At 37.5% G+C, this 12223-nt stretch overlaps 2 protein-coding genes across 4 annotated transcripts in view; one reads left to right on the top strand and one right to left on the bottom strand.

Moving 5' to 3' along the window:
- Window positions 1-5435, top strand: part of LOC126922667 (CAD protein) — a 22764-nt gene extending 17329 nt beyond the window's left edge. The window contains exons 18-26 of one of the 3 annotated variants that reach the window (XM_050735446.1): window positions 201-372; window positions 732-847; window positions 1037-1451; window positions 1725-2071; window positions 2945-3086; window positions 3163-3233; window positions 3350-3528; window positions 3626-3830; window positions 4764-5435. In XM_050735446.1, the coding sequence (XP_050591403.1) occupies window positions 201-372; window positions 732-847; window positions 1037-1451; window positions 1725-2071; window positions 2945-3086; window positions 3163-3233; window positions 3350-3528; window positions 3626-3830; window positions 4764-4964 (1848 nt within the window). In that variant the 3' untranslated portion in view covers window positions 4965-5435. Of the gene's footprint in view, window positions 1-200; window positions 373-731; window positions 848-1036; window positions 1452-1568; window positions 1658-1724; window positions 2072-2194; window positions 2887-2944; window positions 3087-3162; window positions 3234-3349; window positions 3529-3625; window positions 3831-4763 lie in introns of those variants that run through there. The other 2 variants (XR_007712895.1, XM_050735447.1) reach the window with 2 other exon arrangements.
- On the bottom strand, window positions 5402-12223 carry LOC126922749 (uncharacterized). Its single transcript, XM_050735622.1, has 3 exons — window positions 11899-12223; window positions 8185-8329; window positions 5402-6992 (listed from the first exon to the last, which is right to left on the bottom strand). Exons 1-3 carry the CDS (start codon window positions 11954-11956, stop codon window positions 6833-6835), a joined length of 363 nt encoding a protein of 120 aa, XP_050591579.1. The 5' UTR covers window positions 11957-12223; the 3' UTR covers window positions 5402-6832.

Raw genomic sequence — 12223 nt, 5'->3', positions numbered from 1 at the left:
CACGACTGCCATTATCATTATCGAGATCTGTCAGAAAGAGATAGAAATCAGTAAAAAATATGTGAATTTCAAGATAGAGGACAATTTTGTAACTATACAAACATCAAACGATCCGAGGGTGTAAGCTATTACTGCGATGATTATCGAGACAATTTTTATACATTTCTTAATTACATTTTCCACATACATATTTTTATCAGGGAATGCCTGTCACTTGCGAAGTGTGTCCTCATCACTTGTTCCTATGCGAGGAAGATCTTGGGCGCATAGGAGTTGGTCGAGGTCAGGTGAGGCCATCGTTGGCCACCAAAGAAGATCAACAAGCTCTTTGGGATAATTTGGATATAATCGATTGTTTCGCAACAGATCATGGTTTGTTTTATTTTACTAACGTCTTCTCTAACATTATTCTAATATTCTATTAAAAAAAAAAAAAAAAAAATGAAATTTGTAACGCAAATTCAAGTCATCCGTCTCATCGAGAGAATTTCTCAACGCATAAATGGCTTTCACTGAATCTGTAAACGAAAAAGTCGTAATAGCTTCGTTGTAAAAGTCTTTTGATTTAAAGACTGATAATTCTTATAAGTGTCGGATTACAAAGTCGATTAGTCATTGGAAAAACGCGTTAAATTACGTGGAGATTACTTGTATATATTAGATGTGCGATATTTTGGAGAGGTTCTGTTCGAAGAAGTAGTTTTGTTAAACGCGCGTTTTCGATATTCAAGCGCCGCATACCGTGTACGAGAAATCGAGTGCAAAACCGCCACCAGGTTTTCCTGGACTCGAGACGATGCTTCCGCTTCTCTTCACTGCAGTTCACGAAGGAAAATTAACAATAGAGGTAATCGAAATCTATCTTAAAAGCTTTACGATAATAACTCGAGATCTCTATCGAGGTACGCAATATCGTATAAACACATTCTTTTTTAATGTTCCATTATTACGACATAAAAGGTATTCGTATCTTGTTGGAGCAAATTCGTTATAATCTTTGTCGATCGATACCGAGCGTAAGAAAAATTCTTTTCAGGATATAGTAGACAAACTGTATAAAAATCCAAAGAGGATCTTCAATCTGCCGGATCAGCCGAATACCTACATCGAAGTCGATCTTGACGATGAATGGGTGATACCGGAAGCGATGCCTTTCAGCAAATCAAAGTGGACACCTTTCGCAGGGATGAAAGTTCGTGGATCGGTTCATCGCGTAGTGCTTCGTGGAGAAGTTGCCTACGTCGAAGGCCAAGTTCTGGTGAATCCTGGCTTTGGCCAAGATATCAGAGAGATGCAAACGAAGATGAAAGCGCAAACGATTATGAATGCTCCGGTCATTGATGTAATATCTCACAGTCGACCTAATTCGGTATTGGACATGCTGTTGTCGCCCAATTACGAAAGATACAACGAACGGATGATAACGGACATGTCGGAAGAAGAACAAAATGGTATGGAAATCTGCTTCGATGAAAGTATTATGCGTCACCTGAAATAACGTTTTTGGAAAGAATGCTTTACTATGCTTAATTAACACGTCCTACCTAGAATTGCTTTCTTTTTCTAAGATATGTTGAAGCGAGCGAAGGATTATTCTTTGCTTTAATGGCTAAGAATAGGCATATTATTATAAATGCTATCTTCCGAGCGACGTAAGGTATAGATTACTTTGTTGCGTAATAAAATTTCAAACGATTTATTCATTTTTAGTTTATTCGTTTCAGAATCATACGGGCATCTGTTGCAACCGATATCGCACAAGGTGTCGAACGTTCACTTTGCCCTGGACGTAGATTCCCGCGAGCACGCTAAGCTTCAAACGGTTCAACAACGCACCATCTCGCCGCTTCCTATCAGCAACGCGACGAAATACAAGAGCGACAGTAATCCGAATCTTGTATTGACTTCTATGTCGACGATTTCCTCGACTCACACTAGCCATAATATAATTGGACATAATATCTTGACCGTGGACATCTTCAACAAAGAATTGCTGAAAGACATTTTCAATTATGCGGAAATTCTTCGCGGCGCTGTTAGAAAAGAACGACATTTGGATCATATTCTACGGGTAAGAACGTACGCGTAATTTCGAAACTAAGATCCTATGCAGACGAGTGATTTTTTAGATAATATCTTCTTAAATGTGATACACAAGCGAACGAGGCCGAAGCTTTATCTCTTTGGTTTCTAGATAAAAGAGTTGCTATAGAAAAAGGAGAGCAGGAAAATCAATAATATAAGAGAAGAAAAGAGATATTTTCATACGCTATCTGAGCAACTTCTTAGCAATCCTAATAGATCTTATCGAATCGTACGTAACATTCTCAATGCTGAATGGTTCCACGCGATACCGTGATGAGCCGATTGTGCGGATGTTTATGCGACTTCGTACTTTTTATCCGATAATTAAAGAAATAGAATATAAACAAAAATTTATTTCAGTCGCTAAATGTACTTCGTATACTATACTTTCGGTATCTTGTATATTTTTACATATCATATGCATTCTGTGCATGTTTACGCTTTCGAATCTCGCATAAGTGCATAAAAATTCGTAGTCTAGTGATGTACCATCCTGTATGGATACTAACACTCTAATAGACGATAACGAGCATTTGGTATTCATTCTATGCGTATCGCGATACACGTGACAGAACTCTTACTGTGCAGGGAGCAATGTTCATACGATGACAAAACAACGTTCTTAGCCAGATGTATCGATCATGTATACCTAACCGCTAATAGATATCAATTCTCCCACATGTAATTCAAAGAATGATAAAGTATCTCCCTACATAACACGAAGGATTACTGAAACGTGTATGGAACGGACGTGCGACGAAACACGCTCGTCCGCATCAAGCATCTTGCACCTTGCATCGAGCCTAATTCGTCCCATCTCTTTGACGATAACTTTATGTCGATTATCGGTTCTGCACAGGGAAAGGTGATGGCGTCCATCTTCTACGAAGTCAGTACGAGAACATCTTGCAGTTTCGCGTCCGCGATGGAACGACTCGGAGGTCGAGTGATTTATATGGATGGTTCGACGTCGTCGGTAAAGAAAGGAGAAAGTTTGGAAGGTTTGCGATCACGTGTGATAGAGAGCGAAGGTTGGAGTTCGTTGTACGATGAGTTTGACACGATGATTTATTACAGATTCGGTAGCGGTGATGGCAGGCTATGCGGACGTAGTGGTTCTTCGACATCCTGAACCTGGCGCCGTTTCAGTAAGTTAATCTCCTATTTTCCACGTATTCTATTCGAACTTAAATTATTTCAGTCTCGTTCAGTTTAAGTTATCTGGAAATAAATGCGCTTATTAATATAAATGCTTCGTATTCAGAGAGCCGCACAACACTGCAGAAAACCTTTACTGAACGCCGGCGACGGTGTTGGGGAACATCCAACTCAAGCGTTACTCGATATTTTTACGATAAGAGACGAGATCGGTACTGTGAATGGCTTAACGATCACTATGGTGGGCGATTTGAAACATGGTAGAACTGTCCATTCACTGTCAAGGTGAGACGTCGCGTGTGAATTTTACGAATCTATTATTAAGTCATTCGATTTACGTTGTAACCAGCGACAACCTTCGAACACCTGTTTCGTGTTACAGATTGCTGACTTTGTACAATGTTGAACTTCGTTACGTGTGCCCTCCTGGCCTTGGTATGCCTGACCACGTGGTGAAGTACGTGTACGAACGCGGAATAACGCAGGAACAATTCAGCACCCTCGAGGATGCTCTTCCAGACACGGATGTCCTTTACATGACACGCATTCAGAGAGAACGTTTCGCCACACAAGAAGAGTATAATAAAGTAAGTGATCACGTAATGAAAGTTTTAACCAAAAAGGTTGCTAGATGAAATTTTATTCACCTTGAAAAGCCCAACGTGCGAAATCAGCGTAGGATTCAGTATTGAAAGGTTGCATTCAGGTGTCCTACATTCACACCTGTTGCCTTGTTTCCGCGAAAGCTTAGTTTCTCCACATATCCCCTACTACTCGAAAGGACCTGTAGGGATATGCGAGTTGCCGAGGAAAAATTTTTAATCCTGACATTAGCTGCCTTTTACATGGTTTGGTTAGATACAATAAATTAGAGACGCCCGCACTAACTCGAAACCGAGAGCTACTTAGCTTAGACTAGTTTCTGTGTAGGAATTATATAAAAGACAGGTAAAATAATTGGTCAGAAACGAGCATTACATAAAATGTCCACGATTGAAACATGTAGACCGTAATACCACGCTAATCTGCTAATCTTCCAATTGTTACAGCGATCCCTGTTTTGTATCTATCATTAATCTTGCAAGACAGTTCGATTATTAAATGCGACCTCGATCAAGGCCTTATTATCAAGATAAACTTATTAGTTGTTACTTAAAGAAGAGAAAGATAATAGAGCGTTCATAAGATTAAGTTTCTTGCACAAAGCGATACTTCTTTAGCCTTGAGATTTGTGTATTTCGCCAGATCATTGGAAATCTCGAAGTATCGTTTGGATTAGCGAACTTAATTAAGTTCGAGTTTTTCAAATTTACGATTCTAGTATCTAATCATAAACATAATAAAAATGCAAGACATTCGATTAACGAAGATAAAAGTAAAGAGATTTAGAGGAATAATTCAGGTAGCAATAAATAATTTACTTACTGAATTAATCTGTACGGGGCTTTAAAAGCATTATTTTGGAACGAAACGAAACGTCGTGTCACGTTCGTGTATCTAAATGCTCGTATTTTTTACAGGTTTGCGGTCATTTCGTAATAACTCCGCAATTGATGTCTCGCGCGAAGAGGAAGATGGTAGTGATGCATCCCTTGCCACGAGTGAACGAAATCAGTACAGAATTTGACACGGACCCACGTGCCGCGTACTTCCGGCAGGCTGAAAATGGTGTCTACGTTCGAATGGCTCTTTTGGCAATGGTCCTTGGCCGTATGTGGTGACGCATTCCAGGGTGGAAAAGCAAAGTTGATTTAATAGGTCAAGATCGAGTCGGTTTTAGAAATATAAGCAATAACGCACGAACCTGAAGAAAACAAACAAGACGATGCCAATCGCATTTCCAATTAGACTGTGATTCGCATAATACGGTTTTATTATCAACCAATATTTTTATATTTTGATAGATACGGATCCAGATGATATATATATATATATGCTATCGTTGACTCGAAATAACAAATCGTTATACATGTTCATTCAGATTGCATGATAAGCAGGCAATGTCTTTTTATTAAACGTTGGTGTAATTCGATAAGAATGCGTTTTGATAAAAGTTTATCTCTACGTAAGACTTTTACGAAGACAAGGAAGTTTTACATCACAAGATTTCCACTGTGTCCTTGTATCATTGTATATGTGCCTGACCAAACCACACAAATGCAAGATAATAAAATCTTTTATTTTTGACAATAGATTTATATACATTTATCCTTTTGTATGTACACGTAATATGCGTATAAATAGATAACTGGTCTAAAAGTAATATACAATTTTCGTTGAGTACGCTGGTGTAAACAGGTATCGTACAATTAGTTGATAAGGGAATGTATTCGTGATTAACGTCGATATTTCTGGCGAATTTCTTAATCGCTGATAGATTTACGAAGCATTGACAAAATTACTGTGTCGTTACAAGGCCGAATGAATGACTAGACCTTAGGAGAGCGCTTGACGATAGTGTACAAATATAAACATTCGTATTCGATACAATTTTATTCAACTCCGTTTGATTCGATTCGCGGTAAAATGTGTTCATAGTGATTTGCAAAATTGTTTGAACGCTTATCCTAGAAAGACAACTTTCATGATTATATCGTGTGTATTATATTAATGATTTTGAAACTTTATTATCAGTGTAATGAATCACAATTGTCATGATTATATCAAACTGGATCATATCGACTGTCAAGATATTTACTGCAAACATATGGTTGTTTAAAAATTAATATACGACATAAATGGTCTTAATGCATAATCTTAAACGTATAATAGGCGTTAAAAGAAAGGCGATATAAATATTTAGGCTTATCGTTATAATGGACATTTGTCTGTTTAAAATTTACGTCAATCTCTGTGAACTCTGTAAAACACATGCTTGTACAAAATATCTTGTAATTTTTATATATACTTTCAGATTTATTTCAAACTTCATCGATATAATCATGATAGCAGAATATCATTACGACGCCAATGAAATTTCAAAATGTTTCATATAACGCACGTGATATTATATTCGTAAAAGATGTTTGTTAGTTGTCGAATACTTTCGTGAGCCACTGCACGTACCTTCGTACAGATTCGAATTCCTATTTTTTATTATTTTACGATTCCAAGATTAGACGATCGAACGAATAGTATTTAGTGATTCGAGCAATCACCGAGATTGTACGTATAATGTATCATCAGCTTCAAAGTTCTTCAAGAAATTTTTTCTTACGCTTCCTCCTCGCGAGGAAAAACTTTGCTGAGCAGCCACGATAAGAGATCGATGCGATCGAAAGATAAATAGAAATATGTAAATCACAGTTATGCGGATGACGTCGAATGATCAATGAACTTCTTCGATTGCTATACACCGTTTGCAAGATTTTCTCGCGTCTCACTCCAAGCACGATAAGCCAGCTCCACCCACATTTAGTCAACGCGAACACCGACGTCATCCAGGTGTATCGCGAAATTTCTTTTCGTCCATTTTTGAAAATTCTAACCTATCATTATCCCGATGCTTGCTCCCGATCTGACGACGAAGTTCCATGAAGATTACCAGTGGCTCTCATTCGCGTTGGAGATGGACGTATCGCAAAAGGTGTCAGACTATGGCATCGCGCGTTCTTAAATCAGCGTCACTGGCACCGCTTGGGCACATATCCGCTGCTAAGGATTTCGCGTCCTCCTTTTGGCTCTTCCTCGTTCGAGATAACGGTGGCATCTTCAATTTCAGTTTCTTTTTCTTTAAAACGTTCTTCTTCCTGCAACGAAATGAAATAATCGGTCGTTGCTTTATTTCGCCGATAGGTAGAGCGAATTCTTGCACATTGGTGGGAAAATTTGAAAATGCAAATATGCCCAGGATATAGAAGAATATGTGAAATGTCTGCAAGTATAAAGCTTTCTATAATATTCAATAGAAAAACTAATCTTCCACCTGAGTTTCACTTTTTTCTAATTCGCTATTCCTACGTTCGTAGAAATATGAATTTACATAAATATCCGCGTAGCTCAGTAATAAGACGACGTAGGGTTATTCGAGTAAGTAAAATATTTGGGTCAAGGTGTACGTATATATAACGATGGAAAAAATATTAGCACGAGCCAGCTTATTTTGTCAACTTCCGCCCGAATTGCTGAAACAGAGCACGTTTTATTCGATTTTTTGCAAAGTATAGAAAACAGGTGTTGAAAACAGTTATAACGTCGATTTTACTTCCTAAAACAGTTATGAGCCTTCATCCGGAATAATTCTCTGTAACGAAGTAGGAAATTTTTGTTTAATTAGAATCTCTACGATGGTTCTTATATCGTTCCTAGACTATTTATTATAAACACATTACTATATCAATTTTAAGTTAATTGAAACTTTTCGCCAAAACTAATTCCCTATATATGTATACTTTTTATATAGTTTTATTACGCAGCTGCTTAATGATCCTGCAAGATTGTTTATCGTTTAAAGTGATTATCATAAAGATCACGTGCATAAGAAACTGCAAGTTCCGATTCAGATCTGAAATTTGGTTTTGCGCCGATAATTTTGCTCGTCGTTGTATATGCGATCTGTCATGTAATTCGCAGATTCGGTAATAAACAATTCTTAAACGATCTACATTTGAAAATAGACCACTTTTCTCGTCGTTAGTGACGCGATAAACAGTGAAATACGCGTTACACGGCTCATCCGCTGCCACCTCGATTTCTACGAGGATATAACTTGTACTCGTCGAAAAGGTAGGAAATTTGTCCGACCGATACGAATATTCTTGATTTTATAATCCTTGTACAATAACAACTTCGTAATAATTCAATAGTATGCGTATATTACTTTATTCCTAAGTTGTTCGTTGTTTATTTTATTAATTTGTTTTACGTCATGTCTTCTCGAGTAACACTACCTCGTGCTAAAGTAATGTTAAAGAAGAAACGATATTCGATACTTGTACGTACTGGTGTTTGCAATCGATGAAAATTCCCATTGAAAACAGTACCACTATAGCTACTATGATACCGATCACGATTACCACTAGCGTTACTATCGCGTCCTCTTCCTCGGGAGTAAAAGGCTCCTCTGTCGTTGACCACGACACTTCTCCTGAAACACGAAATAAGTTGCTGAACGTTATGTCGAATAATTCATTAGCTGATGGTATTCGAGATGGTTGCGTTATCCGTCTGTAATTATATTCTGCAACGGGAAGCTATTGATATATATACGCTATCTTCTTTTTGGTATAAAGCAATCTTCTGGAGTTATAAGAATTTATTCTCAGATAGATATCAAGTATTATATTCCTTTTAACGAACGGAAGGCGAACTCCGTACGTATCCATGGGAATTAATGGAACCCGAGAGAATTAAAAGAATCTTCTACCTGGAAAGGAATTGCTGAAAAAGTTTACAGACCATTTCGTGCCTACCTGGTGATAATTGCTCGAGTTACATAAATTTCCGGTCAACGACCGAACAACAGTACCGCGAGGTTCGATCGTTGCAACACACGCGTACGAACAAGCGTTGTTGGTGTATTTGATTTTCACGCGATAGATGCGCATTTGGACATAGGAAACGAGGATAAGAGATTTAACGATTCGACGCGATTGACGTCACCGCGCGCCTTCCGTTCCTGGGAAGAACTTGCGGATGACGTCTTTTCGGGCACGTACGCCACCCTGATCACATTCTACGACTGCAGGAAATGGAAGGGTCGGGGCTGCCCATTGAAACCCAGCCAGACAACTTCCATACGGGAATCTCATGTTAAAACTATTCGAAAGATATCATTATCGCGTGTTCGCTACCGCTTAGAAGTATTTGATCCTATAACAATAGCATGAGTAAAACATATAAGAAGAAACATGATAACAAATTAGTGAGAAATATGAAACATATAAAATCAAATAGAATAACGATCTAATGAGAAACTAATGGTCAAAGCAATACTTGTTATTTTCTTATAGAATAACGAACATGTATCATTTGAAAATCATGTAAAAATGCCGATGGGCAAATGAAATTTGAAACGCATTCGATCACATTCGATCTATATTTCGGATAGAATTGTAGAAAACATTAGAAAAGATTCGAGTGCATTTTCATTAGCTCGGTTCGCTGATACGTTAATAGAGGGAAAATGGTATTACGTCGAAGAATTCTGGAATGTATAAATTAAATTTGAAGCTTATTTTGCGATAAAACTGCATAATAAGAAAGCACGTATGATTGGTGAAGCAATCGTTCGCACAGATATGTAAACTTGCCAGGCAGCAAAATTACGAAAGAAATTTACTTCTTATAGTTTCGTAGCGACAACTCGTTTATGATAAATATGTTATTTGTCCGTGATCGTATTGAGAAAAAGTGAAAAACGGCATGAAAAGACCTCTTTGTCGTTGTTATCCCTATCGCATAATTTTCTTCCTATCGCGTAAATTTCTTCCCTCCGAACTTAACGGCCTGACTGCGTGAAATTAAAGCACGTGTGCCGAAGAGAATCAATCGATATTCAGATTATTTTACGATGATCTTCGTGACGTATAATAAATTAAATTAAAGAGATTACGATCGTAATATGTGACGTATTTTCCCAATGGAAATGGTGTTCAACGCCCCGCGATTAAATACAAGAGGCGTATATGTCAAACGCATTCGTATCAACGTTCTAGATAAGCAAATACGTAAAAAGTTACGTGTCATTAATAAACGGAATGGTTTACGTCTTCGTTTGATTTTACGAGCCTACTCTCGAAAGAAGAAAGTAATTGGTATATTTATATTTACCTCGCGCATTTCGCAGAAATGCTTTCGCTTATTGCGCATTATCATTAAGTACTACAACGATCGTGATAATAATTTTCGTCGAAACGAATAGCTTGATCGCATAACTGGTATTAAATTTGTGCGATCACGACAAGTTAACAAAGTCTGAGATTTTATCGGCACCTGTACGTACCAGCACCAAGTCTTCCTCCAATACCACGATCTTTAATGCTCATACACGTACGTGTAGTACATCCATGAGTTTGTTACAAGCAAATATTTGTATGCTTTTCTGCTACTAACCTGATCAACATTTCTTTTCATTATGTCAATCTATATAGATCTAATCGAAATATTCTCTCGTAAGAGATTGATTATTTTAGAGAATGGAGCTGGACGTTGATTTACGATAATTCGCAATGATATTACATCATACACTTTCGTTCATGACAGTTAACAAATTGTTTCTTTATTGAAACAAATATTTTTTAATTGGTGGTAACATATATCTTGCGAACGCTGTTTTTTTTTTTACATTTGCTTTTTACATTGGAATTTACTGTTATTCCTCGTTCATATTATTTCTCGCAATTATCCTGTTGCGATGTAATAAACTTATGGACTGCATATTTGTTTCTTGACCATCGAATTTTAATCGAATAAACGAATATCGCTTATACGTAGGCGATTGAATTATTATTAAATTAAATTTAGGAAATTAAGAGGAAGCCGAGTCGATCGGTTTAGCTTCCGAGAGATGCTCGAATAATCCTCAAATTCCACGAAACAGCGGAATATTAGTGCGAATCGGTGTACATCGACGTTGATTTAAAGCAAATAGCTACGCTCGTACCCAGAGAAAGCATCGATACCGATACAGTTCGATCTCGTGGTTTAACTAGTTTTTGCTTTGCAACTGTGAGAGGAACGAGGTATCCGACTAGAAAAACCGGAACAATTTTTTACACGCATACGCTTAACTACATTTTGCCCTTTGCACGGTCCCTTGCCTTACGTGGAAGAATGCGAACGAAAGAGAAGCGACGTGCCACCTGTTGAGCTTCGTGTATGAATTCGCGTAGGGTTTAGAGTAACTTTTTAGAAAGTACGGAAGAAACCGAGCAGTTGACTCGAATTTTTCATTTTGAACGTGTCATATAATTGGCACCGTGTCGTGTTATAATTACATTAGATATTTATGCGAAAATTCACATTTTTCTTAATATAAATAAGAAAGACGAGTCTAAACAAAAATTTATTTCATCTCCTAAGCATTGTAACGAGTACTTTGAATATTTTGTATATTTGTATATATACACACACACACACACATATATATATATATATACCTTGTATTTCAAATTGTTCAGTTTTTGTTCCAGAAGGGATCTAGAATAATTTTAACTGGTTTCGGGCATAAAGCCGCGACAAGTAGAAGAAAATAATAGACAGAAATAATAGATGGAAAATAATAACAAACGAACGCCTGTTATATAGCAATATAATGTTAATTAAATTTCTTGAAAATACGTATTCCTGCCAGGATATAAAGTGAAAGATCCATTTACTTGAAAACTTTTACACATCACTGTGTATTATATAGATTTCTATACCTGCGAAAGGTGCATGAATATTCACAGTCTAATTATTTATATATTCTTCGCTCTATCGTATGCGCTTGTTCCTTCTTTCCCTAATATACTGATACACGTAACGAGCACTGCCCATGAACATTGTCCAAGTTCCTATTATTTCCTACCAATTCCTATCGATTTCTATCGATTCCTAATAATACTACGATTTACGAAGCTTGTGAGGCATGTAAATGTGGAAAAATATACAGAACACGTACAATATAACTCATAGGTAGAAAAACGCGAATCCTTATTATTTCAAATAAATTACCTTTTGTCGAGGACGTGAGCCTGAGACTGTCATTGATACTCCTGACGCGTACCCCCATAATGATCGAACTATTCTTTTGTTATTTCACCTTGTTCACGGAGAAGCGTTCGGAATCGTCTATGAATCGACCGGTTCGAAATCACGAAGTAAACTGTCGACCACATGCCTTGAGTCGAGCAATACGCTTGGTGAGGCCTCTACGAGAGCAACGGAAACCGCGAATACGAAAGGAAGATAGAGAGTAACGGGGGAAGAAGAAGAAGAAAGAGAGGCTCTAGCTACGCTTCATGGATCGCGAGAAGAGAAAGGTGGGGCAGAGAGGAAA

The sequence above is a fragment of the Bombus affinis genome, chromosome 12, assembly GCF_024516045.1.
Source record: "Bombus affinis isolate iyBomAffi1 chromosome 12, iyBomAffi1.2, whole genome shotgun sequence".
Taxonomy (NCBI): Eukaryota; Metazoa; Arthropoda; class Insecta; order Hymenoptera; family Apidae; genus Bombus; species Bombus affinis.
This window is presented reverse-complemented; position numbering and strand designations above follow the sequence as displayed.

Coding starts and splice junctions, on each gene's coding strand:
- LOC126922749 (XM_050735622.1), bottom strand. CDS start 11,956: ATGGGGGTACGCGTCAGGAGTATCAATGACAGTCTCAGGCTCACGTCC. Junction 8,330..11,898: donor GCTCACGTCCTCGACAAAAG/GTAATTTATTTG, acceptor TTCGTGTTTCAG/GAGAAGTGTCGTGGTCAACG. Junction 6,993..8,184: donor TTCATCGATTGCAAACACCA/GTACGTACAAGT, acceptor ATTTCGTTGCAG/GAAGAAGAACGTTTTAAAGA.